Here is a 26,099-nt window from a genome sequence, read left to right on the forward strand (position 1 = left end):
AGAATGGTTACGGAAACCTACGGCTGTAGTACGTGGTAGCCTTGTAAAGGAAAGACGGCAGGGGGTTGCTTTGCCGTCAGACTTGTATGTTGGACTTCCATGTTGGTGTATAAGTACTTTTGTTAGCAGCACATGACACCAGAGTGAAACTACAGCATCTAAACTCCTGATTTGATATCAATGCTTGGTGAAAAGTCCCGATTTAAGCTGTTGCGTTGGTCAGACATGCATCATATTGGATATTTCAAGCGGTGTATTTCCATGCTAACTGGTCCAGACACATCAACTCCCATCTACCATACAAAACATTCCCCGTCCCCCAAAACAGGCCTCGAATCCCTTCTTCACGACGTCCAAAGTACGTCAATGAGACCGGCCAAGACTCCTGTTTGCTCTAATCGCAACACATTCGCGCCTCAACCCACTTTCCTCAGCTCTGACATGGCGACAAACGCATACCAACCAACCTTACAAAATCTCCAACATGTCCAAAGACCCCTGAAAACGACAAGCCCCCTATGTTCTGTCTCTTCCACAATCTCAGAGACGAATAGTTCCGCAAAGACCCCGATCCGGAAACGGCCGCTTCGCCCCATGGCCGCTCTCCAGTTGGATTGCGGTGGGACACGCGCGGCTTCATGTCAAAAGCGTAAGGCCGGTACGACGTTGGGCAGGGGAAAAAAGTGCCCGAGACGCGCCGACTTGCGCGGATTCGCTCCATGTAATGAGAAGCACACGTGCCTGAATATGCACATGCCGACTTACACTGAAGCGGGCCGCCTGCGATGCCATCGTGACATGCTGTGCCCATGGTGCGTTAAAACAAAGGATATTAACGGTCAGACCGGTGTGTGGCTATTATGGGTTTTCCGAGTGAGTCACCGGCACAAACTATGCGTGGGTTCGAGTTTACTTCCACGTAGTTGATAATTGAGGCTATCGCGAGATAGCTTTAGACGGCGCGCCGCGACAAATAACCAATCTTGCTAGTGTCTGACGCAGGGCGATACGTGTATATGTGGTGTATTCGGTGGTCTTTTATGGTTCTTTGGCTTGATACGGCTGAATATTATATTCCTAGATGTAATGCTTGCATGAGGCTTGCATCATGCTTGTATTATTATGATTTGTATTAAAAATAAACCAAGAAAAAAGCCTTGCTTAACAGTTAGACCTTTAACCACACGCCCCATCACCATACACGAATCAACAAAGAGTTGCACGAAACGGGGACAAATGTCAGACGTAACTTCAGTCGTGCGTGCCATTTCTACGGCTTTCTAACGCTATCTATCAAAAGGCAAAATGCACCCAAATGCTAATGCCAACCACATAATCAAACCCCCAAGTCACCATACGCCCCGAAGCCCATATCCAGAGCGATCCCGTTGGGGACGGAACCATGCGGAATTGACGGTCCAGTGTCCAAATATGAAATGATACGCTCCTGATCCTTGGCCCTTCTGCCTGTGTACCTGCGCATAATCCATGGCCTCCTATGCCATGTTACGAAAACGCCATGCGATAAATTGAAACCCCGCTATGCTATAGAAACAACCATGTTGAGTGAATCGTGATGATTTCGCCCCAATACATGATCTTCACTTTGCATCGTCTTCTTCGTCATCTTCATCGTCGTCGTCGTCTTCCTCCTCAAAATCACCCATGTCCTCCTCGCTGTCGCTGCCTCCAAAGTCTTCCTCTTCATCAGACATGTTCCAGAAGTCGGCATCGTCCTCGACGGGCTTGACCAGTGTAGGGGCTAGGTCGGTGGCTGTCGGCATTCGGGCACCGGATGGGATGTCTTTCTGAGTGCGGTCGACAACTTCTTTGGCACGAGAGTTGTACTCCTGCCGCTTATCGCGGTAAAGAACGCTGGCGTCAACGTTGGCAGGGGAGTTGATTTCAGGATCATCCATCAGTAGAAGGACTGATCGAAGGACGGACTCGACGCCGTGGAGCACGTTCCATCTCTCGCTCGCCGACTCGCCCGATTGTTCGTCGTCGCCTGGTCTATGGAGAATGGAGATGCACAGGTGACCGTCTGCGTAGACATTCGGATGGCAGATGTTCTTGGTAAGGAATTTAAAGGTCGGTGGTTGATAGGGATATTCGGTAGGGAAACGCATATCGGCCTGTATAAGGATTTGTCAGTTGGGTGATGCATTCCCCATCGTGACCCATGTCATCTAGAATGCAAACACGTACGCGGAGATAGGCGCCATGCCAGATGCTGTCGGGGTTCACAACCCAAAGCCCGATCTTCCAACGTAGAAGATTGGTCTCGTCAGTCTGCCCAAAGTCAGTGTCGCCCTTCTGGAAGAATCATGACTAATGTTCCACCGCCTCGTACCTCAATAGTTACCCATTTCTCCTTCTCAAGAGCCTGCAACTCCTGCATCAAACGCCTTTGAGCCATGGTTGCTAACCGTCCGGGACCAGAATGAAGAGTGTTATCGGGATTCGGGTCGGAGTCTAGGTGGGCCAAGCAGTGTGATAAGGTCAAGTATGAAGTACGGGAGTATGAAGGCCCAAAATGGCTGAGGCAGGGGCGCTTTTTATAAGGGGCGATGGATGGTCCGAGGGTATGTGTGAAAGGGATGCCGAAGGAATGAGTGCAAAGGCTTGAAGCAAAGGGAGATGCGCGAAACAAAGGGCTGTGCCTTGTTGGGCGACTATTCATGTGCTTTTGGGAACGGCTTGCGGTTCTGTTTAATTTAAGATGACGAAGTCGGGCAAGGCGGGACAGAAGTCAATGATCACTTCCAAGTGCCCAGGTGGTCAACCAGCGCATCAGGTGGCCGCCACATGCGCCGTCGGACTCCAGCAGATGTCACTGCCGCCTCGAATCATTGACATGGATGCTCCAAGTCTGGTCCATTCAAGCCTCCCGAAAGTCAGTTGCTCAGGCGCCTCGCTTCCACCAGACCGTTAAAAGTACGTACTAGTACTCCACACCCCCCAGGCATTTGCCTCGAGCGCTTCAAATATCTCCAGGTTGCCGGGTCTTGAGCCAAAGCCAGATGTATCGATACCCAGCAACAAACAGTCATTCGGTGAGATACATCAGCATCATCAACAAGGCGCCCAAAGATGGCCCAAGACCGACTCTCCACGCCATTCGGGTTCAGCAAACCATTTGTGAGCGATACGGCGTCAACAGGTACATCGAGCCTCGAGGTTCCGGCCAGCCGGGTCAGGCCCCACCGTCTGCCAAGTACCAGTCTAGTACCAGACTTTAGTTATTTGTGCCCTTGTGCAGAGCCAGTTCTCTCCCCGAAAGTACGGAGTACAGACAACATAATTTCTGTGTCATTTGATGCCACCATCCAATCCAGCTGCCATCATTGAACCCCAAATTCACCAATGGCCCAAACACAAAGACACATTGAATGATATTCCCGTGCTGGCCTGAGACATTCATAAAAGCTGTGCCATTCTTGTAAATATGTACGAGCAAGACTGCGTTAATTTTCACCCGCCTCTCACATTTCATCTCACCATTACGTGAACAGGCATGAGTCGTGTACATCCTCCTACAGGAGTGCATCCTTCCGGTTCGTTCCATCATAGCCCAAACGAAACGTGAGAGGTTGTGATTGGATAGAGCCCTACATCAAAAAGTATGATCGGGTCGGTCCGGCGTCCCCGAGAGACAATAGACTTGATCGTTGTACGGTGCAGGTCCTCTTTGCAACCTCTCATCCTTTCATCATTTGCGCGTGTGTGCAAACTCCTTTGGAAGATAGTATTGTTCGAAGCTCCTATGTTAATCAATGCTATATAGCAGCTGTGCTTTCAAGTCACATATACCATGCTGCAAACCGCTGCGCAAAGTCCCTCTACCAACACTCGCTCATGCCAACCGACAATATCCCCCTTTCCAGAAGTACTGCCCTACTACCGCCAACTCCTTGCCGAAAGGCCCTTCAAACAAGCCATCTTATGCACTCAAATCATAGTACACACAGGTACCAGTGCGAAAGTTGTATATGAATGCATGCTTAGAGATGTTCTTCATCTCATACGTCGACCGCCAGGTGTCGAGCTGTGAGTGGAGTTCCCGAATATACTTCTTCTCCGTCATGGTCACTGCATGTTCCACACTCTTCCAGCTCTCGTGCTCGGAAAGTCTTGTTTCTCGGAGAAGATCCATGACCTGGTCCGTAGTCTCGATAGCCAAGATCGGTCCATCCAGGTAGCTTCGCATCAAGTTACTCGCACTGACCTGAGCCTGGTCCATCACGGTCCTGCGATTGAACTTCTTGCTCTTGGTACCAGCAACGAGAACCTTGACGTCCTGATCTTGATTTCGATCGCTATTATGAGTCCCACTAGATTCACTGCCGTGTGACACATTGCCTCTGAGTTTTGCGAGAGCCCGGGAATCGCGCTCCTTGAGTTCAGGTCGAAGCCAGGCCATTAGCTGGCCAAGCGGAATATCCACGTCTTGCACATCTTTTCGACCCATAGTTTTGATCTTGAGCATCGCTTCTGGCTTAATCACAATGATCCATGTGTAATTCTCGTTCCTGTGCTTAGACAACAAGTCTTCGGGAGAACGCGCATCTTTGGCCATTTCTGCACTGATGTCATGGTCCCAAAGAAGCTGGAGAACTTCGATACCGGTGGACCGAAGGATAGCTGCGTCAAGTGAAGCAACAAGCACATCGCACTATCATAGATGAGTATTGTGACAAAACCCCTCAAGCATCATCGAATGCACTTACTCTTCTTCCAGAAAACATCGTATTGGAATCCGACTCCTGCTTCTTGAGAAACGTTTTGCTTCCACTCTTGTTGGGAACACGAGCCAGACGTTCCCAGGCGAGACTAAACCCAACGGCATGCCTCTCTTCAAAGTTGCCGCCAATTTTCGGGCGTTGCTCTTTGATGAGGTGATCGTATCGGCCACCTGCAGCAAACACGTCCCTTGTCTTTCTATCATAGACGCAGGAAAACATAATTCCACCCATGAAAAAGTTTTCTCTCAAACTGTTGAGGGGACTAACGTAAAACTTGCTGATCACGCCAAATCGTTTGCAGTACTCTGCGACCTCTTTGAGGTGGGCCATGGTTGGCATCGCCCTTTGGTATAAATCACTGCCCTCAAACAGCACCTTGAGCTTTGAAATTGCCTTGTTGGGGGTATCTAATCGCGATTAGTCTTAATTCTTGCATCAGCAGGCTCACCGCTTACCTCGAAAATCGAATCGCTGGAGCTCGTCCACGCTTGTGGCCGACACGCCTACAGTTGTAGATCGCAACTCCGCCCTAACCTTCTGCCAGGTATGTCCATGGACATGCAGTTTGCTCAGGGCTTCAGCAGCCTGTCGTCTACACGAAGACTCAACTCCACAGTGATCAAAGATGAGTTGGAGGAGATCCGAGTGTCCCACTTGAAAGCACATCTGAGCATTTGATAATGACGGAAACGCTTGAACGATTTCGTCCAGCACCTTCAGCACTTCTGCCTCCTTAAGAGCGAGGTCAAGTGTGTCGGTTGTGACGATGTCAAAGTCAACCTCTCCAAACACGGATGGCTGGCCGGTATCTAGCTTATCACGGTACACGTTATTAAAATAGAATGATCGCTGCAATATGGGGCCGCCAGTCTGTTTTGCAATCATTCTGGCATTGCCCATGGTCAAATCAAAAGGCAGCTGCAAAACAGTCCCATTGGGGTCCAAGACCTGAACGACATTTTCACCATACTGACTCGAGCGAGGGTAGATGGAGGTCCGAGGCATTTCTAATGCTCCATGCCGTCGAAAGATGGAGATCAGGGTGCTCCGGACCACGCCCTGATTCAAAAGTTCGCTAGCGCTAGGCTGAGTACCAAGCATGTCCCAAGCATAGTCTTTGGCCGCATCACAAGGTCGTGCAAACAGCGTCGACAACATCTTGCTATAATACGGCGAGCTAGGATCGCCTAGACCTGCAAGGGTTCGTCGAATAGTTTCACTCTCCATCTGCACGGGGAGCTTGCCGCTCTTCAATAAATCAGCACTGGACGGTCTCTCCTTGGGATTGTGATTGACCAGAGACAAGACAATGTCTGTCTGATTCCGCTCAGCTGGCTTGAAATCAGAAGGCAGCTCCGGCTTGGGTCGGCGTAGTTTTCCAATAACATCTGCCTTTTCCATACCAATCATGGGATGATAGCACATTTCGAAAAATATGATACCCAACGAGTACATCTGCCCTCGGTTAGCCCTTGGAACCTCAAAGTGTTGCGCGTCATGGCTTACATCGACTTTGGCGCTGTAAAGCCCATTGCCAGCTGATCGAACTTCTGGAGCCGAGTAGTAAGCAGTGCCAATACTTCGAGTCATGCTGTCGTTTTCAAGACTATTGGCAGCGACTTTATCGACCGAAAATTGTCCGCTGGTGGCTAGACCAAAATCGCCAATTTTGACATTATCGACTCCTTCAAGACTGCTGCTGATGAAAACATTTTCAGGCTTCAAGTCCCGATGCACGATACCAAGGGCATGAATGTGTGATATCCCTTCCAGAATCTGCCGAAACAGCCTCCAAATCTCAGATGTATCCTTGTACAGGTTGCGTGAAATCAAGTCCCGAAGTGTCTCAACAGTTAGCTCTAAGCGTTGAAAGCAAGAATGGCATGTTCATGTGCTTACCCGCTTTTCGCAATATTCCATGGAAATATAAAGAATGGTTCGGAATGCACGGTGTTGCCTTGCACGCCTCAGTATCTGTCCTGCGCGTTCTTTCCCAGGTGACAAGACACCATTCCCAGCCTGGTCTGCGACGATGGAGCTATCGTCATCAGAGTCGTCCTCGATGGCATTGTCATCACTGTCGTCATCATATCCAAACTCGATGGCAGCATTTGAGGACATGAAGTCAAGGCCACCAGTGCTAGTCGCAAACTGGATGTCAATGCCATCAGAGACCGTTTCTTCCGTCTCCTCGGTACAGCCTTCAGTAGACGTGTCGCCCTCAGTATCAGTAGAGTCGGGGACTTCTTCAACCCAGGTATTGTAATAGCGGACCACAGCTGGATGGCTGAGTTGTGATAGCAACCGCACCTCCTTTAAAATCTCAGTCAAACTGGCGTGAGATCGCTGAGTGACCTTTTTGATAGCATAGATTTGCCCATCAAGTTTCTTCCGAGCTTTCACAACCTCTCCAAAACCACCTTTGCCTAGGCGACCCTCTTCCACAAAGTCCTCAGTGTATCTAGAAACAACTGCCCCACGACTCATGGAGTCTCGCCTAAGCCTCGCAGGAACAACATGAAGTGATGTCAGAGACGGCGTTGCCGACAGTGCCCTGGAAGAGTCAGACTCTAAGAAGACTGGTGCGTCTGTAGCCAGAAATTCGCTTGAGCCAAGTTCAAATGGCCGAGGTCGCTTTTGCTTGTCTTCCTTGAAGAATCGACTGACTAGTTCTTCAAGCGGTTGCGAGAGTGTCAGCTCCTGCATCAGGTTTCGCGGCGACGAATACTTCTGCAGGACATCGAGACCAAATATCATTTGTGTAAATACAATGCCAAACTCCCACACATCCGTCTTGTATGAATACTGTGGCTTGGATTGCCCGGCAATCTCGGGTGGTAGCCAATATGCTGACTTTGCAGAAGTCAGTCCTGGAAGTCCTGGCTTTGGGGTACTAGCATTATGAATTTCGCGCTGATACCAGCAATCCGACAACTTAGGGACAAACTCGCCCGTCGACTCTCGAAACAAAAGTACATTATTTGCATGAATGTCTTGATGCGCAATATTCTTGGAATGCAAAAAGCTCAAGGCATCTAACAAGTCCCTAGTCCAAGACCGAACTTTGCCGAGTTCGAGATGACCCGCCAGATCCAGAAGCTCCTCGAGCGAACCTTTAACCGCCATTGGCATCAATATTCTGACAGTCCAGAAATTCGCCACTGCCGCATCATCCGACTTCCCGCTTTCGACCTTGAAATCCAAAATTTCGACTAAACGGTTGTGATGAATTGATTTGGTATTCTTCAACTCCTGAAGTCTAGACTCGACGGACTGCAGCTGCTTCTTGAACTCCTTGGGGTCCCTCCCGTTGGGTCGCAGGATGGCTTCCTTTAGTGCTAATGTTTGGTCGCCTTGGCCATTGCCCAGAACCGGTCGGACAGTGTATACAACAGTGACCTTGCCCTCGCGCGGATCGCATTTACCCGTCACCGATTTGAAACTGAGGATATTACCCTCTTTATTCTTCACATGACAAAACTGATCGAAATCGATTCGCTCAATAGAGGCAGCAGAGTTGTCGCTGGGTAAGCCCTCTAGTCCATTAGGCCGTCGACTGAGCCTCGATTCCTTTGCCTTTTGTCTTTGTCTGTCAATCTGTTGCTGGAGCATTTCCGACATGACGCGCTCCTCCTCCTTGGTTTCTTCCATCTTTTTCCGTTCCTCATCTTCTTTCTGGCGCCGCGCCTTTTCTGCTAGTTTGGCCTCGTGTCGTTCTCGCTCCTCTTCGAGGGAAGGCAGCTGTTTGCCGGATGCTTTGACTTGAGCGGCATCTTCAAGGATGTCACGAATGCCCTCAACAATCCTGTCGACCATTTCCTGTTGATCTTTGGCAAATTCCCGAGGTTCGGTGTCTACAAACTTCTGAATCTTGAACTGTGTAGATTCGCGTAGGTCATCGAGGCCTTTGACAGTCAGAAGCGGTGGGGTTTTGGGGTACGTTGCCGTCATGACAAACCCAACAGTTACGGCAAAGTCGCTATCGATGGATGCTTTGATTCGAATGTCGAATGATGGCTCTGTCTTCTGAACCTGCTGTCAGTTCTGTGCAAGTCATACAGAAAATGGAGTATGGAGAGACTTGAAAAGTCGGTGCGCGTATTGGTTCTTTTTACCTTCCATGCGCTGTGCACATCACTGTGTTTCACGAAATCATCTCCATATATGGCTTCAAGAGCCAGCAGCTCATTTTGCTGCAATTCTTCATATTCAATTTTTGTCGTTGCGTCCGGGGTCGTAGGCTTGAGGCCAGGGAAGCTTGAGTCATCGCTGCTTGCCTTGGACAAGGACTTCTTCCATGCGCTAGATGCTTGCCACGCCATGATTGCGTGAGGTCCAAAGGAATGTCACAGCAAAGCTGCGACTCTTTAGACGGAAGAAGCCATGGCGGTCCGGTTTGGAAGATTGTGGATAGAATATATGGTTATAAACTGAGGTGGTGAAGAAACTAGAAGGCAAAAGCTCCATGTCTTCTCTGAAGGCCACTAGAGCACCAGTTGACCCGCTATGAGGAGGCGTTCATGATAGCGGGGTATGTCAACATTGAACTGACCAGACGGCAGCTGCACATTCATTTACTGTAACATTGAAGCTTCCCGCAGGGCTGAAGACATGGACGGACAGGCATCGGGAAATACTACTACTACTCCGTACATGTACCACCTGGTTGACTCAAATATTCGAACCGCCACCAGCCAGATTCAGCCATATTGGCGGCGTACTGTAAAATCAGCTATGCACGCATATGCTCAAATGTTTCAATCTTCTGGTGAATCTACATGGTGCTTCGATGATCCTGCCAGGAAGCGAAGCAGGGGTCCCACCCACATCAAGACTCAAACCTTAGTGTTCCCACCTGGAATGGAAGCCTGCCATGGCACCTGGCAGCCATAGAGCCAGTCGACGCAACAACAACACAAACAACAACAGACGCCTATAACTCACACACGCACCCCCTTTGTGCTCCCATACTGCGGACGCTCAATGGATGTGTACATCATTCAGAAATAGCAGGCATAGCTCTTTGCTTCCTTTTTTTCTTGGAAATCCATATTCCTTATTCGCATTTTGCAATGCTTGGGTGGATGTTGAAGCGCGGCGAGAACGCGCCACACGCGGATGACGGAGGTTCGATGCCCGCGATGTTTGTTTTTTCCCCTTCAGCAGTCAAAGGCTCTAACAAATTGATGTCATGCAGATACCACTCAAATAGATCAGCCAGACACACCGGCCCCCGTATTTGCTGCCCGAGCCTTCAAGAGCGCGCTGTTTGGCACGCCGTCAAAACGAAATGAAGAGCGACGAGGATTCCGAAGTGCGGCATCGAGAAAGCCAACAGCACGGTCATCCGAGACGCCATCAAAGCCGCAAGGTATACTTCTTACTCCAGGAACCGCGACATCCAAGAGGAAGCGTGTTTCCTTTGGCCATGACGTGCCAGGTGGCCCCACGACAAACCTCACAAGAATCACTGAACAAGACGAACCAACCGAGTCACACCAACCAACGGCTCCAACCCACGCCCCGACCAAAATCGCAGAATCACAATCACGACTTGCACAGCCCGAACCCAACGTGTCAGACGATGAGTGGGAAGAAGAGGAGGACTGCGGCCCCCATGACGTTACGCTGGACCTTAATGAACCGCACTCGCAATCTGGTCGGTACTGGAAAGAGGAATTTCTAAAGTACCACCAAGAGGCGAAAGCTGAGATGGAGAAATTGCTCAAGTATAAGCAACTGGCAAAGTCTTACGCACAGCAAAAGGACGCCGAGGCGATTGAACTTGCCGAACGATTGCGAGACGAACAACAGCGCGTCATCAGAATGGAAAAGAGGATTGCAGAAAATGCATCGCAAATTGCCTCCCACCGAACGGAGCAATCAGAGGAGGTCCAAGCGGAAATGCTGGCAAAACTCGCCAAACAATCATCACAAGCTGCGCAGTACCGTCATCGGGTCCAGGAACTCGAGGCTCAGATGGAAGAGTTGCTCACACAACGAGAAAATGGAGCCGGAATTGAGACGCCCCGCCGCCGATATGCCTCCAATTCTTCTATAGCAGCTACACAAAAGACGCTCACGGAAACTCGGCGAGAATTGCGACGAGCACGGTCCCAGCTGAAAGAACTAGACACATTGCGAGATGAAGTATTCACACTCAAAACCCAGTTGAAGAAGGCAGAATTGAAACTAGTAGTCATCGAAAAGGAGGAAGCACGTACCAACAATGGGCCGCGAGCCCAGGAACTTCGGACCCTGCTCAAGGCAGCCAAGGAGGACTCTCGACGAAAAGATGAAGAGATCCGGCAGCTCAAGAGTGAGTTCGAGGCATTTAGGAAAGAAAATGAAGTTCACGAAACCGACACCAAGGCGGTCCTGGAACGGGCTCACAACAAGATTGCCAACCTCAAAAAGGAGGTGAAGGCTCTCAAGTCTACAGCTCCAGCACAAACACAAGCCAGACCACACAGTTGGCACCCACAGAGCATTGGCGAAGAAAGAATGAAGGAATCAAAGTCAGACGAACCTATTCGAGCCAAGGTAGAAACGGCCGAAAGACGAAGCTTAGACGAACCCCTAGACATGATGAAGAAACGATCTCAACCACGCACATTGCGCGAAAAATTTGTAGACGATGCTACTTTGGCTCCGAGTTTGGAATCGACCAAGGCGGCAGAGCGAGGGAGTCTCGGCAAATCTAAGTGGAAGCCATTTGTTCCTCGATCGCCCAGACACCGCGCCTATACTGCAGAAGATGCAGTTAATCGTCACACTAGGTTGAACAAGTCCAAGGAGATTATAGCACCAGAGTTGCCTCCTTTGGCCAATAGTGCGAATCATGAACAGAGTGGATGGACATCCGCCGTAGATCCTCGGGTTGATCTCCTCTCTAACCGATTTGCCAGACTAGGAGGCCCGGGACCAAATGCCCAAATAAACAGCTCTCTTGTGGGTAATGCATCAAAGAGCACACTGCCACCGGAAAGACGAGCAGCCGCTCTCGAAAGAATTCAAAAGAGAATGGCTGAGAAGAAGAGGCTCCGGAACCAAAGTGGCACCCACAACAAGGAGAATGTGCGGCCTTAGACTCACTCGGTATACATTATCTCTTGTTTTTGTCAAATCCAGCAAATTGAGCATGGCGTTTAGGATAAGGGTTGGATTTTCGTATTCTAGCAATTTGTTGTACTTTTAGGCAGCTCATTACCTTTTAAGCCTCTTCCATCAATATACCCTAGCAGGTATTCATGATCGGATGCGTCTGCTAGTGCCCGTTGCCGATGCCACAAATCTTGACCCACCTCCGACTTCAGGTAGACTTGACTCTTATCTTTACAAAGCACACCGGACTCCTTCCAATGGACCCGAAACAGGAAACAGTAGATTCACAAGACATACTTCAAGAAGAAATAGCCGACTTGGAGCGTCGTCTCGCAGCAGCCAAGACACGTTTAAGCACACCACCAAAGGGATCCGATACACCACAGCCTTCACTTCAATGTAAGTGCCTCACTCATCAGCCGGCACAAGCAACAGAAAATCTCACATCAAAAAGCACCGCTCAACTCACCAACACACTACCTCCTCCTCCTGTCCGACTCGCAACTGCCCATTGGCTCATTCGCATTCAGCAGCGGGCTGGAATCATACCTCGCGCACAACCGCCGCGCCACATTCTCCTCGTTCCTTCCGCTCTCGCTCTCCTCCTACGCCGCCACAACGCTGCCCTTTGTCCTCGCCGCCCACCGCGACCCTTGCTCTCTCATCGAACTGGACGACCAGCTCGACGCAGCGGTCATCTGCACCGTCGGCCGGAGAGCCAGCGTCTCGCAGGGCCGGGCCCTCCTGTCCATATGGGAGCGCTCGTTTAGAGCCACGCTCCCCAAGAGCGCCGACTTGCCGGTCCTGCGCGAATTCGCGGCCTTGCTCAAGGATGGCTCTGCGGATGGTGAAGCGCCGCCCGTCTCGGCACACCTGGCACCGCTGTTTGGTGCAATTTGCGCGATTGTAGGGCTGACGCTCCACCAGACGGCGTACATGTACATGGTGAGCCACCTCAAGGCGCTGGTGTCGGCGGCCGTGAGGGCGAGCATGTTTGGCCCGTACCAGGCGCAGAAGGTGTTGGCCGGGGAGCAGGCGCAGAGGTGGATCGGGCGAGTGATTGATCGGGAGTGGGAGACGAGGGTTGACGAGGCTGGGCAGAGTGTGCCAGTAATGGATTTGTGGATTGGACGCCATGAAGTTCTATACTCGAGGATCTTTAATAGTTGACCTGGGACGGAGCTGGAAACCCATACCGGAATGGTGTCTTGTTACATTGGTATCATTATTGTATAAAATACATTTCTATATATGTTCCTTGCTTCAGCCACCGTAGAAAGAAATAGACGAGAATCCAAACGCCTTATTCGTCATCGCTGTCGCTATCATAAGATACAAGAGGCCCTGTAGGAGCCGCCGCCTTGGGCTTCGACGTTACAGCTACTTTGGCTTTGTTGAGTGCTGCCAGTGTAGAACTGGAAAATATACCGGCCGTTTCTGGCGCTGGGGGTGGTGCTGTTGTGGTTTCGGGTTCTTCTGTCGACTGGCCATTTTCCAGCATCAAAGGCTGCTGGTATTCTACCTGCAAACCTTCGTGGCCCACAGGATTGACTGCGGTTTTGCCTCGAGCGAAATGCACATCGTCGGGTGCCTCATCCCCTTCCAAGCCGTAACTGCTCTCGATGCGTCTCCGCTTCCTGGCGTCAGGGCCTTTGCCTTCGATTTCAGCCACATACTCCGCAGGAAGCGCTCTGCGAACAGCTTCAGCAGCCTGTTCTTCGACTCGTCTCGCCTCGCGAGCTTGGGCCATGGGGTTAGGATCGGCCGTGGCCCATCGCACATTTAGGATCTCATCGTGGTCTAGGGACTGGTGGGCCATGGCTTCTCTGGCGAATTGGGCGTTGGCCTCGTTGGTGTATGTGATGAAGGCGACACCTCGCGAGTTTAAGACGCGGACTGCAGACATTATAAGTTAGTCCTTTTTTTTGTGTGTCTGTTGCGCAGCAGACGGGTATCACCTACCTCGTTCAACCTGTCCCCATTCCGCAAAATGGCGAGCCACAATCTCTTCGATATCGTCCGTCACATGAATGCGACCCACGTAAATTGTTCTATTCTGGCGCATGAAGCTTCCGACACCACCCATATCATCTCTGTAGTCGCTGAACTTTTCGCGGCCAAAGCAGTCGACATTTGGGTTGAAAAGGTCGAACGTCCCCGGTAATCGGTGCAAATTTGTGCAGTCTTGTCCCAGCGGGCAGATTCCCCGTGCAAATCGAAGGCAGAAATAGCTTCCCGACACATTATCAGCTGTGGTGTAGCCGGCGTCCGTCGCAATGATACATCGGCCCTTGGCCTTGGTCTGCTGGTATGCTTCTCGATCTCCGCCCGCCCACTTGTTGAACCAGATATTGTATGTGGTTCCAGTCTGTGGTGGTGCCTCCGAAGTGAATTCGCTAGGATCAATCTGCACTCTTGCGGGTTTCTTCTTTTTGCGAATAATCTTCTTGATGATCTTCTTTTCCCCTGTAGTTGTGACCGCCGTTGAGCCGTCTGTCGCACTCCCAGGCGCGATCTCCCGGTGTTCTTCCTGGTCCGCCATGGTTCTGGTCGTGTCGGAATGGCTGGTGGCAGACTCTTTGGCAGCGGCAAAATGAACGCGACGATTCCTGACCCTGGGCGAGGCTGGGTGGAAAGTACTGGGTGATGGGCGACGGTCAGCCCGGATTGGTAGGCGGTGAATAAGACGTGCGATGCTTTCTGGCCCCGCCAAGTTAATTCTGCCCGACATACACCGTAAACACCCCACCTATCCTCGAATCTGCCCGAACCTCGATCCATCATTTAAAAAAAAAAAGCCGGCATCTTTGAGCATCTGAGCAGACGGTACGCCGTCTATAAATAAAGGGAACCAAAATGGTCAATATTACGGAGAAAATCAAGGAGTCAGTAGCCCCATGCGTCAGTGGCTGACCTGTGCTGACCTGTGCAGGATTGAGGATGAGATGAGAAGGACTCAAAGTAAGTGTGTTGAAAAACGTCCCCGAACTTGACATCTGGTGATCTTGAGCTGGTCAATTGGCTCATATTGAATGAAAACCCACTCATCCTACTCTTATTGAGGCGATGCTAACGTATCGCAGAAAATAAGGCCACAGGTATGAAGCGCAAACTCACCGAGACGACATTCGTTGACAGATCAAAGAATATCACTTGGGTCTATTAAAGGGGTGCGTAAGACGCTAGAATATCCATCTTTGCAACAAATTGCTAATGTTCCTTCAGTAAACTTGCCCGTCTTCGAGCACAATTACTGGAACCCGGCCCGGGAGCTGGCGGCGGTGGCGGATCCGGCTTCGACGTCAGCAAAAGCGGCGACGCGCGCATCTCCCTTGTTGGTTTCCCGTCTGTCGGTAAATCAACCTTTTTATCAAAAGTCACCAAGACGAGATCGGAGGTAGCCTCATATGCGTTCACCACCCTCACAGCCATCCCTGGTGTTCTCGAATATGGCGGCGCGGAGATTCAGCTCCTCGATTTGCCCGGAATCATCGAGGGGGCCGCCGAGGGCAAAGGTCGTGGTCGTCAAGTCATTTCGGCGGCCAAGACGAGTGATCTTATCCTGATGGTGCTGGATGCCACGAAAAAGGCAGAGCAGAGAGCCCTCTTGGAAGCCGAATTAGAGTCTGTAGGCATCAGGTTGAACCGCGAGCCGCCGTACGTTTCATTCCCTCCCGCACTATCCCACGCACACCGTCTAACGCCACGCAAGAAACATCTACTTGAAGCCCAAAAAAGCCGGCGGCATGAAGATCACCTTTCAAACGCCGCCCAAGAACCTCGACGAGAAAATGCTCTACAACATCCTGCGGGACTACAAAATGCTCAACTGCGAGGTGCTCGTGCGCGACGAAAACGCCACAGTTGACGACTTCATCGACGTCATCATGAAGGACCACCGCAAATATATCAAGTGTCTCTATGTGTACAACAAAATTGACAGCGTGTCACTCGACTTTTTAGACAGCCTGGCGCGGGAGCCGCAGACAGTCGTCATGAGCTGCGAGTTAGATCTGGGAATTCAGGATGTGATTGATCGATGCTGGAAAGAGCTGAAGCTGATTAGAATATACACGAAGCGCAAGGGCGTTGAGCCGGACTTTAGCGAGGCGTTGATTGTGAGGAGTAATAGCACTATTGAGGATGTGTGTGATCGGATCCATCGCACCTTGAAGGATACTTTCAAGTATGCGTTGGTTTGGGGAGCGAGCGCCAGACATATTCCTCAGAGGGTTGGGTTAGGACACTTGGTAGCGGATGAGGATGTGGTTTACATTGTGAGCGGATGGCGAGCGTAAATAGGATACATGGGTGGCAAACAGCAGGCAGTATGATGTTCATGTGCGCTATTCATGCGAAAATATTCCCACACGCCGGCAAGAAGCCAATATTGGCAGTCCGAGGCCGAATCACACGACTCAGTACCATACTAATACCAGCATGGACTACTACAGAATCACAACAAAACGCAGTATGAGTTTCAGCACGGATACAAAGTTGATCATCATGAGAGAAATACGAAACCAATCCAATAATCAACCCGCCAACCCCCATATTCATCCAACCCGCATCGCGCTCAACAGAATCATTATCAGCCCAAACCAAAAGGGAAATATCCTCGTCCCTAATCAAAGCCAAAATCGTCATGTGTGTTCATGAAAGTTGTCTCCATAACGCCAGCCTTTACCGAGTCCATTCCCCAACAAGCATTCCTCTTCCCCTTATGCTATATCAAAAGGACAGGCGCCGCAGAGAGTCCATACAAACCCGCAAAAACAAGCAAGCACACCAAAACCCGGAAAACAAATGATGTACAAGTTTGTCCAGCGCTTCAATCACTGCTGGATGGACCGGGCGCCGAGCGAATTCTCGCCATTGAGTTTCTTAACACTCGCCTGGGCAAAGAGAGACTTGGGCTTGGCCCTGCCAATCGCATCAGCAAGACAAAAATTCCGTGGCCCCGCGCGCCATAAGAGAAACAAGGTCCAAAAAGAAAAGAAAAAAAAGACCTACTTGCTGGCGTGCTTATTTCGCAAAGCGTTAATCTTGGCCGTACAAGGGCTCATGATATTATCCGACGGAGAAACATATTGCTTGGTCCTAGAGGCGGCATCAGCAAGCCGAGCGCGGGGGCCGAGTCGCTGACGGGCGGCGGCGGGCGAAGAAAGAAGAACGTACGTCTCAGCAGCCATCTTGGACTGGAATACCTGGCGGTGGTACTCCATGCTCTTAACGTCCTTGGCGGCGTTTTGCTGGTCCATGACGGCGTTGACGTCCTTGTCACCGAGGACGGCTGACATTGTTCTTTTCTTTCTTTTGAGGGGAGAAGAAAAACGAAGGGGGGCTCTTGTTGGGGAAAAAGTATGTATAACGACCAGCGTGAATATGTTTCTGCGTGCGGACTTGTCAGAAACGCCGTTAATAACAACGGGAGCAGCGGTATCTAAATATTCACGTCGAGATGGAGGGCAGCTTACCTGGTGACCGGTGCGTTATTGTGATTTATGCGCGGGATGTGGTTGTCGGAGCAGAAAACAAAACAGAGAACAGGACCAGGATGCTGTCCTGTTATACAATAACGGGCGTTGTATGCACAAGGATTGGGGAAAAATCAGATGTGCACTTTAAGATGTCACGCTGCTGGGCTTTGGGAAAGTAAATGGATGGTCCATCTTTGGGCCGTCGGCAGGGCAACGCGATGTGGTCCACAAAAGAGTCATCGCTGGCTGCTGCTGTGGCATGTGGAGCCATTGGTTCCCGAGCATCCCCCATGGGAAGTAACATTGATGCATTTGGTCGGTTTGCCATCGCCACAAAACAAGACGCACGGGGCAGGCTGGCCATGTCGGCAGAGCAATTCATGTCCAGGGACGGACTTGTGCGAGACGCAGCTTGCCGCAGGGAGGGAAGGGCAGTCTGATTCGCTGACGGCGGTGTGTTTTGTGCGCTGCACGTTGTGGTCCAACCAGTTCATGGTGGATTGGAGCAGTTGTGAACGCGTTATACGTTGCATCATGTAGTTGCCTGGTGCATGATGGATGTGGTTATTATTTATCATGGATAGTTGAGTCAGTGTTGTCAGGGTTGCCAAAGTGCGGAAAATGACAGCTCATGATTTGAGCTCTGAATATGCTTTGCTTGTTTTGCCATAGCAGACGAATGCCGGGTCGGTTCATCGCCAATACAGCGATTGGCAAAAAGCATTCATGTTTAGTAGGAAAACACGTTCTGCCATGCATTAGTTGGATGAATTGCCCGCGTGTTAGCCGTTCAAGGCCGCCTCGACTGTGCATGACTCTGTAGGAACAGGGCCATTCAAACAGCTCGCCACACATTGTAATAAAGACCGTTTATTCACAATCAAGACCATAGATACACTTTGAGCCTATACTAGACTATCCTCATTGTTTTTAAATCTTGGCGTGGCGAATGTTGGCACCCGGCTGGGCCGTCTGTGTGCCGTACTTCTTCATCAAACCTGCCGTCTTCTCCCGTTGCCACTGAATCTTCTGCGTCGCCTCCTTGCCACGCTTGTTTTCATTTCGGCCCATCTGTTGCAGGTGCACCTCGTCAGGGCCATCAGCCAGCCTCAACGTTCGGATCCCAGCCCACGAGTTGGCAAGTGGTGTATCCTGGCAGACGCCGGCACCGCCAAAGGACTGAACAGCGCGATCAATGACAGTCAGCGCCGTCTGGGGGACGAGGACCTTGGCCTGGGCGATTTCTTTGAGGGCCTTCTTGGGACCCAGAAGGTCCATCTTGTGCGCGGCGTTGAGGACAATTAGACGCGCAGAATCGATTTCGATGCGGGACTTGGCAATCCATTCCAGGATGACGCCGTGCTCGCGGAGGAGCTTTCCAAAGGGCTTTTTGCGATCGTCGTTGACACGCATGAGCATCCAGTCGAGAGCGACCTCGGACTAAAAAGCTCGTCAGTTCCCAAATTCATAAGCAAGGGTGGCAGGGCAGGGTGGAGAAAATGGAAATATAAAAACGTACAGCGCCAATACTTCTCATGGCGTGATGGATTCTGCCGGGTCCCAAACGACCCTGAATAATCTCGAAACCTCGCCCCTCTCCAAGCACCATGTTACCCACCGGCACCCTGACGTTGGTAAAGGTCAAGTGTCCGTGGCCGTGAGGCGCATCATCATACCCGTAGACCTTGAGCATCCTGTTAATCTTAATGCCGGGCGTATCGGCAGGCACCAGCACCACGCTCTGCTGCCTATACGGATCCTTATTCGCCTTGTCGGTCTTGCCCATGACAATGTAGATTTTGCAGCGGGGATCGCCAGCACCGCTAGACCACCACTTTTGTCCGTTGAGCACGTACTCGTTGCCCTCGCGCTTGATGTCCAACTCAATGTTGGTAGCATCTGACGAAGCAACCTGGGGCTCCGTCATAAGGAAGGCAGAGCGAATTTTGCCATCCATGAGAGGCTTGAGCCACTGCTGCTTCTGGGCGTCGTTGCCATACTTGGCGAGGACTTCCATGTTGCCCGTATCGGGAGCAGCGCAGTTGCACGCCTCAGAAGCACTTCGTGAGCGGCCGAGCCACTCGGCCATGATGCCGTACTCGAGATTAGTCCATCCGGGGGATTCCTTGTAATGGCCCTTGGGCAGGAACATGTTCCAAAGACCGAGCTTCTTGGCCTTTTCCTTGAGTTCCTCGATGATGGCCGGGTGGTTTTCCCACCGATCATCACCTTGGCCGACCTGGGCCTCCAAGACTGGGTCAGCCCTGCAGCATAGTCAGTTAAAGCTGAAGCTAAATGTGGTCGTGACCATGGGTAACATGTTGGGGTCTCACGGGATGCACTCTTCCTCGACAAACTTGGCCACCACATCAATCATCCTTTTAGCCTCATCGCTCACCAAATGTGAGACCTGCATCGGTCAGCATCGTAAGTCGAGGAAGTGGAATCGATCTTGTCCAATGAACAGCAGCACCTACGACAGCCGGGATTTTATCAGACATATCTGCAACTTGGGTCACACCACAGTGAAGTAAACGTAAAAGTGTATCAAAACAGCCAGCCTAGCAACGAGGCTACTTGACGTCAATCAGAATGACAGGAGTCGGAAACCCCGGGGTAGAGTGGGTTATGGTAGATGGGCTCAGCGGAAACAAACAGGACCAGGGGAAAGGCTGTCAAAGCTACCAGACGGCTTGGATTGGCATCCTTAAGTAACGGGAGAGGAGCCGAGGTTCTCTGGCTATTCATCAACGCTACTTCGGTATGGCTGGTGTGGACGCAGGAGTATCGAGCCACTCGGAGCAGGCCGTCCAGAACCGCCCCTAGTCTGGGGAATTGACAGGGATTCTGCTAGATGCCTCGGCCATTGCGGGTCTGCACCAAGCCATTTAATGTCTGTTTCCAGCTACCCTGTAGGATATCCCGTGCCATCATGCCACATTGCGGACGAGATATCACCACTATAAACCGTCTCTGATCCCGTTTACATCACTTAGTCGTCAGTCATTCCACCATGGACCCCTCGTATGATTTTCCAAGTTTGTAGCCGAGGACATGGAGCTGATTCCCGTTTGGGTCAACATCCCGGTGTATTGACTGACCTATGTCACCCGCACTACATACCTCGTCTATCACCTGTCGAGATAAATACATTCTAATCAACTCTATGGCAATGCGTGAAGCCTGGAAAGCGGTTTCCACATTTCAATCGATGGCAACACCTAATTAAACCCCGAACTCGAAAAAGCAGTGCATAACAAGTCAGGACGAGACAACAGAGCAGACAGGAGAATGGACCAAAAAAAAGGGAAGTGAAAATATTCATGAGACACCCAAAACGAAAATGAACCTTCGACACCCAGTGTTCCACACCCATGACGAGTCGCGAAACAAGATGCCCTCTTCAGGTCCGGATATGCTGCTTTAGACACGTTCTGACACATATCCCCATTGCGCTTCCACCCATTGATATCATTCATGTCCTCTTAACAGGCACAACCATCACGGTCGTTGTCGATGTGGATGTTGATAGGGTCGTCGAATTCGCCGCTAAACTCCTCCGACTCTTCTTGTGCGAGAGCGTTCCGGGCAATGACTGTCTTTCATTAGTACATATATCACCCTTGTTTGTGGAGCGGGATCCTACCCTCGAAAGCCTGGTCAATATTGATGGCCTCCTTGGCGCTAGTCTCAAAATACGGGATATCCCCTTTGGACTGGCAAAAGGTCATGGCGCGCTTGTTTGAAATCTACTACATGTTAGGCTTCACCCATTCAGAACAGGAGAAGTCGTCATATCATACCACTCGTTTGCTCTCCTCCACATCAATCTTGTTTCCGAGAACAACCTACACAGGGTAAGCCAACGTCCCATAACACCACGCCCAAAACAGAACTTACAAATGGAAAGTTGGGAGGATCCCGTGGTGAGGCTTGGATCAGAAACTCGTCCCTCCAGCTGTCGAGAGCCTCGAAGCTCTTGGCATTGTTGACGTCGTACACGAGAACACAGCAGTCAGCACCACGGTAGAACGCGACTCCTAACGACTGAAATCGCTCCTGTCCAGCAGTATCCCAAAGCTATTGCGCATTAGCAATTTACGTTGTCGGTCCTGGATGCTGATGATAGCTCGCCCAACCTACCTGCATTGTGACTTGTCTGTCATCCACCATGACCTCTCGTGTTAAAAAGTCGGCGCCGATGGTAGCCTTGTAGCTCGCGCTAAACTTCTTCTTGACCTGTATCCCACCATTACCCATCAGTATACTCTGTGTAGTTGTTGTGCCGAAGGGGCGGGGGGTTTGGTAGTCGAACATATTGATTCATCAAGCTCGTCTTGCCGACACCGCTATCTCCAAGGATGATAACCTGCACCCCGTCAGTGTCCGTCTGTACGCCAAGGCTTCGACATCACCAAGGAGCCCATCCGGCCATACCTTGAGGAGGACCTTCTTCCGCGAAGACATGTTGGCAGTTGTGATGTATGGACGCTACTGGTGAGGATGTAGGAGTCGTCAATGAGGTGATGGACGAGGAGCGTTTCAGCGCTCACGCGGCGAGGGGGGAGAGCAGCTCGCGAGCTCGTCTCGATTGGGCAGTAGGCGGCTGTTGAGTAGATGTGCTCCTTTCGCAGCAGGTACAATGGAATAAAGTTGTTGGGGTAGGTTTACGGAGTGGCCAGGCGTCGCTGAGCACGAGACCCTGCAGCAAGGCGGTAACTTGATGCGAATGTGTGAGAGAGGAGTGGTAGAGGAGTGGTTGTTTGAGGCGGCGACTGGACGCTGAGGCCGGCGGTGGAAGGTGGATGGACCAGTCAAGTAGCTCGAGTCTACAGAGTACTGACCAGCAGACACACTGACTGCAACCACCGGTTACTTTTATGAATGACAGGGGTCTAACGTCAGCTCCTGTTACAACCCAGGCAGGTAAGTAAAGGTCAACTCAAGGACTCCTTGTCCGTTGATTGCCCACCAAGGTGCTCTCAACTGGTCAGTGCTGGTGGCTGGTGCCTCAGATGGAGCCCGTGTGACCCATGCAGTGGGTAGTGCCGCCACCAGAGTGACATCAACATTGAATTTCCGCCGGTTGACTCTAGCTAAACCCGGCCTGCATCAAGCCGTCACCATCCGCCAATCTGCTACAATCCCCGAATTGACGACAACGTTGAACAACAACAGCCTCCAAAAGCCCACACGATACCACTGAGCCGGCATTGAAGCTCCCTCTGACCGCCATGAACTATTCATAGCACCAACCATGGCCTCCACCACCTCACCCATCGTCTCGAAAATCCTCCATCTATCAGACCTCGAGCTTGCCCTCCTCCTCTGTCTCATCTCCCGCGAACACGGCATAATAACCACTCCCTCCGCCTCTCTATCCCTCCTCACCACCGAACTCTGCCTCGTAGCAACCCGTACATTTGGGCTTACCTGCTCCATCGTTGACTGTACGCCCTCCACAACCCTCGACGACTTCGCATCCGCTCTCCTCCTGCCTCCCAAATCCGCCCAACAACCCCAACAACCAGATTACTTTGCCCACGGCCCACGGCGAAGCCTACACGCATCTCCGCTCTTGCCGAGCTCTCAAATCGCAAACTGCATCCTCGCCAAGAATCTTAACCTGGCGCCCAAGTCTGTCCAGATTCAGGCTCTCGAACTACTTCGTACACGACGCATATTTACACGGACTTCAGTGCAGACTGCCCCCAAGCAGTTCATCTTTATACCCGTGTTGGAGGCAGAGGCTCCCGGGAAAGGAGAGCGAGTTACACCACATTTGAATGACTTCTTTTCCTTGGCGCATTGGCATGATCCCGACCAGGAGGGGTTTGTGAATATCGACGAGGAAGACGAGGTGGAGCGGGGATCGGCGGAGAGCGTGAATCGACGGAATGATAGTAATTCGTTCTTGATACCAGAGAGCGTACGGCTTGCCTCGCAAATTCCTCTTGAGGGCAAGGTGCTAACAGGGCGTGCAGGAAATCAGCCATCTCGCACAACTCAGTCAACAAGTCCAAGTTGACATCGAGGTGACCCGTTATCAAATGAATATTGTATCCTTCTTACGCATGCACCGCGCTGTAGCAGACGGCATAACTCCCAATGCAACAAAACATCTCGACAAGTTGATGCGGTGTCTTGCCCCCCTTCATGGAGTAGACTTCGTGGCACCTGCACTTGTGGGTCTTGCTGTCAAGAAGGTATATTTACACCGGATACGAATTACGTCTCCAGAGGATGAGCGAAGCATGCAATGGGGCAGCAAGTTGGAGGCCGTAGCGGCTATATTAGCAGACATGGGACCTGAGGAAGTGGTTGAAGATGTTTTAGGTATGGTGACGGCACCGATATGACCGGTCCTCTTGGTATATTGGAAATTTCTATGATTCTTGTCGCGCCTCTTTTCTTTACAACGGTCAGTTCGTTTGCAACTGTACCACCAAAATTTCCCATGATCTTGATTCTTGCCGCGATCATAACGGCTCTCTCATGACGTTTCATCTTTGAAGCCCCCTGCCCGATTTTGAAATAAGACGTCATACACACTCTTCCATGGTCCATGTTGGAAAAGGATTACACAATGATTAAAACGTTAAAAGACTTCATAAACGCCGTGTCCGAAGCTCTTTCTATGAGATTTGCTTGATATTGCATGACCATCCAGAACCGGCTTCCAAGAGAGGCAAACTACGCAGTGTTAGTACCAAATAAAGTATCCTTCCCAGGGATATTTGACATACCTAGCACCCAGACACCACCCCAGCTCGTTGCCCTTAATCTTCTTGGCAATCTTGACCTCTCTATCAATAGGCATGTCGTATCCGTGATGCAGAAGTACGGTCATAAAGTTCAAGTCTAGACAGTACTGCTCACGACCCTTGAGCTCCTCAAGAGCACCAGGAACGCTGTCAAAAGTGCCCCAGCCCGTTTGGCCCTTGCAGACAGTCTGTGCTAGGTCGTGAAGCTCACGGATGGTGAAGGAGTCGGGCATGCCGAGGGGTTGGGTGCGGTCGTAAAAGTAGGAGAAGATATAAACATCCTCCTTGGCAAAGGTCTTTGCGAGAGATGGCTGGTGAACACCGTTGAACGAGCAGGGAGCGAGCTTACATTCCTTGTCCTTTTCGAGGATTCGTTCGGCGAGGCTGCGGCATTGTGAGGCGTGCGAAGCGGAGGGCTCGGCGGGACCAGTGAAGTTGTACGTCTTCTTAGTATCCTTGTCGAATTCGACTTCGATCTCGCGAGTGCGGCCGGGGGTAATACAAGGGTGTACGATGGGCTTGGTTTGCCAGGTGGTGTCATCTTCCTTGGACTTCTTCATGTCGTTTACAAGGAGCCGGTGAATGGCGTTGCGGGCCTCCATCAGACCATAGCCCAGGTGAGAATGCTGGTACAGATCGAACTTCTGGCCGCCAAAGTCAAGAGAGAACTTGTGGTCGCCCTCGGCAAGCTTCTCAGGCATGCCACCAGCCTTGGCCTCCTTAAAGGTAGGCTGGAAAACAATCTGAGTCGAGCCGCCACCGAGATCGAAAACAGCAGCAGTCTCACTCTTATCGGGACCGCCAATTTTGCCGAGAAGGTAGTTGGTCGTGATCCATGCGTAGACACCCTCATCGGCGCCATCCATGACAGAAACGCCACCTTTTTCATCGGAGACAACGGGGAAAGGATAGTCTTTCTCAAGGTGTTCGCGCACCTGCTTGAGGATAGCGTCGGACTTCTGGGGTCCAACCTTGCGCAAACCGGCGGTGGCCTTGACGGCGACGGGGCTGCATCGCTTGAGCTTCTCGGGGACGTTCTCCATGGCGACAGCCATCAGGGGATCCAGAGATTTGGCGGCGGCGATAGGGTCGTCGGCGTACTTGCTGAGACCTCCGACAGATTTCTCCGTCATCTTGAACTCTTCGCTCTCAAGCTCGGGAACAGGACCGCAGTTGTTGAACTTGTACACATGGATTCTGGAGCCGGTGCTGCCAGCATCAATCATGAGGACATACTGAACAATCGGCTTATCCTTGGAGTAGGACTTGGCACACCGAGTGGTTCCGTAGGATGAGTCGGTAGGTACCTGGCCATCGTTGGGTTTGTTGACCTCAGGGGTAGTGCTCGTCGTGGTGCCGGTCTTGTGGCCAGTCTTGTGAGGGGCTGCAAAAAGTCATATCGTTAGCAAATGCTTTCCTGCTACCGCAGAATAGTCTAATACGCACCCTCACTGCGGACGTCAACACCTCTCGGTGACAGCCAGTAGAACAGCAGACAAACGGACAAGACAATTGCAGCAGTCTTGACCCATCGAGTCTTTTGCGACTGTGACATCCACTGTTCCTTCATCCTCGCAAAAACACCCTGAGGACGACCGTTTCCGTATCGATCAGGTTTCTCGTGAGGGTCGTGAACGGTGTGTTTCGTCGGCAGCGAGACCGACTGCTTTCGCATGAGGGATGATTTGCGTTGGTGGCACGCAAGTCCGTCTTGACTCTCGCCCTTCAATCGCGAGAGCGAGCAACTTGACGCAAAAAATGCAACGATTGAAACGTGTGTAACGAGTGGCACGTATGCAAGCTAAGGAAGAGTAAGCCGCAGGCGACGTATTGGAGGGAGTGTAACGAAGAGAAAACGGCAGTCAATCACTAGGTGAGAGGAGGAAAAAGTGCCACGCAAGACAAAAATAGCTGGGCGAAAAAGGGATGACAGCCACACTTCCAATGACGGGTATGTGGATGGTCGACGACGGCAACGATGGTGGGTAAGGATAAAAGGGGATCTG

General features: G+C 51.2%; 11 protein-coding genes across 11 annotated transcripts; 4 read left to right on the forward strand and 7 right to left on the reverse strand.

Moving 5' to 3' along the window:
• Positions 1-1,601: 1,601 nt before the first annotated feature.
• Positions 1,602-2,419, reverse strand: CDC34 (Ubiquitin-conjugating enzyme E2; the record flags this gene model as incomplete). The annotated part of the gene is made up of 3 exons (XM_014687121.1): positions 1,602-2,135; positions 2,209-2,292; positions 2,354-2,419. The coding sequence occupies 3 exons, from the start codon at positions 2,417-2,419 to the stop codon at positions 1,602-1,604; spliced, it is 684 nt and encodes a 227-aa protein (XP_014542607.1).
• A 1,524-nt stretch (positions 2,420-3,943) lies between these two features.
• gcn2 (eIF-2-alpha kinase GCN2) lies at positions 3,944-9,067 on the reverse strand (the record flags this gene model as incomplete). The annotated part of the gene is made up of 6 exons (XM_066130752.1): positions 3,944-4,675; positions 4,731-5,152; positions 5,201-6,200; positions 6,252-6,590; positions 6,645-8,771; positions 8,861-9,067. The coding sequence occupies 6 exons, from the start codon at positions 9,065-9,067 to the stop codon at positions 3,944-3,946; spliced, it is 4,827 nt and encodes a 1,608-aa protein (XP_065986665.1).
• Positions 9,068-9,817: 750 nt separating this feature from the next.
• On the forward strand, positions 9,818-11,834 carry G6M90_00g062770 (uncharacterized protein; the record flags this gene model as incomplete). The annotated part of the gene is made up of 2 exons (XM_014687119.1): positions 9,818-9,872; positions 9,943-11,834. The coding sequence occupies 2 exons, from the start codon at positions 9,818-9,820 to the stop codon at positions 11,832-11,834; spliced, it is 1,947 nt and encodes a 648-aa protein (XP_014542605.1).
• Positions 11,835-12,106: 272 nt separating this feature from the next.
• On the forward strand, positions 12,107-13,019 carry G6M90_00g062780 (uncharacterized protein; the record flags this gene model as incomplete). The annotated part of the gene is made up of 2 exons (XM_014687118.1): positions 12,107-12,248; positions 12,304-13,019. The coding sequence occupies 2 exons, from the start codon at positions 12,107-12,109 to the stop codon at positions 13,017-13,019; spliced, it is 858 nt and encodes a 285-aa protein (XP_014542604.1).
• A 133-nt stretch (positions 13,020-13,152) lies between these two features.
• Positions 13,153-14,391, reverse strand: CWC2 (Pre-mRNA-splicing factor CWC2; the record flags this gene model as incomplete). The annotated part of the gene is made up of 2 exons (XM_014687117.1): positions 13,153-13,745; positions 13,812-14,391. 2 exons carry the CDS (start codon positions 14,389-14,391, stop codon positions 13,153-13,155), a joined length of 1,173 nt encoding a protein of 390 aa, XP_014542603.1.
• A 314-nt stretch (positions 14,392-14,705) lies between these two features.
• On the forward strand, positions 14,706-16,147 carry RBG2 (Ribosome-interacting GTPase 2; the record flags this gene model as incomplete). Its single annotated transcript, XM_014687116.1, has 6 exons — positions 14,706-14,734; positions 14,782-14,810; positions 14,933-14,947; positions 14,995-15,019; positions 15,075-15,506; positions 15,562-16,147. The coding sequence occupies 6 exons, from the start codon at positions 14,706-14,708 to the stop codon at positions 16,145-16,147; spliced, it is 1,116 nt and encodes a 371-aa protein (XP_014542602.1).
• A 537-nt stretch (positions 16,148-16,684) lies between these two features.
• G6M90_00g062810 (uncharacterized protein) lies at positions 16,685-17,149 on the reverse strand (the record flags this gene model as incomplete). Its single annotated transcript, XM_014687115.1, has 3 exons — positions 16,685-16,772; positions 16,863-16,949; positions 17,028-17,149. The coding sequence occupies 3 exons, from the start codon at positions 17,147-17,149 to the stop codon at positions 16,685-16,687; spliced, it is 297 nt and encodes a 98-aa protein (XP_014542601.1).
• Positions 17,150-18,259: 1,110 nt separating this feature from the next.
• Positions 18,260-19,830, reverse strand: ACAD11 (Acyl-CoA dehydrogenase family member 11; the record flags this gene model as incomplete). Its single annotated transcript, XM_014687114.2, has 4 exons — positions 18,260-18,769; positions 18,849-19,593; positions 19,663-19,739; positions 19,807-19,830. The coding sequence occupies 4 exons, from the start codon at positions 19,828-19,830 to the stop codon at positions 18,260-18,262; spliced, it is 1,356 nt and encodes a 451-aa protein (XP_014542600.2).
• A 984-nt stretch (positions 19,831-20,814) lies between these two features.
• On the reverse strand, positions 20,815-21,796 carry G6M90_00g062830 (uncharacterized protein; the record flags this gene model as incomplete). The annotated part of the gene is made up of 7 exons (XM_014687113.2): positions 20,815-20,924; positions 20,976-21,078; positions 21,133-21,177; positions 21,230-21,409; positions 21,473-21,568; positions 21,645-21,698; positions 21,767-21,796. The coding sequence occupies 7 exons, from the start codon at positions 21,794-21,796 to the stop codon at positions 20,815-20,817; spliced, it is 618 nt and encodes a 205-aa protein (XP_014542599.2).
• Positions 21,797-22,586: 790 nt separating this feature from the next.
• On the forward strand, positions 22,587-23,688 carry G6M90_00g062840 (uncharacterized protein; the record flags this gene model as incomplete). Its single annotated transcript, XM_014687112.1, has 2 exons — positions 22,587-23,258; positions 23,314-23,688. 2 exons carry the CDS (start codon positions 22,587-22,589, stop codon positions 23,686-23,688), a joined length of 1,047 nt encoding a protein of 348 aa, XP_014542598.1.
• A 276-nt stretch (positions 23,689-23,964) lies between these two features.
• G6M90_00g062850 (uncharacterized protein) lies at positions 23,965-25,768 on the reverse strand (the record flags this gene model as incomplete). Its single annotated transcript, XM_014687111.1, has 3 exons — positions 23,965-24,022; positions 24,076-25,477; positions 25,540-25,768. The coding sequence occupies 3 exons, from the start codon at positions 25,766-25,768 to the stop codon at positions 23,965-23,967; spliced, it is 1,689 nt and encodes a 562-aa protein (XP_014542597.1).
• Positions 25,769-26,099: the final 331 nt, after the last annotated feature.

Source organism: Metarhizium brunneum, chromosome 3 (genome assembly GCF_013426205.1).
Source record: "Metarhizium brunneum chromosome 3, complete sequence".
Taxonomy (NCBI): domain Eukaryota; kingdom Fungi; phylum Ascomycota; class Sordariomycetes; order Hypocreales; family Clavicipitaceae; genus Metarhizium; species Metarhizium brunneum.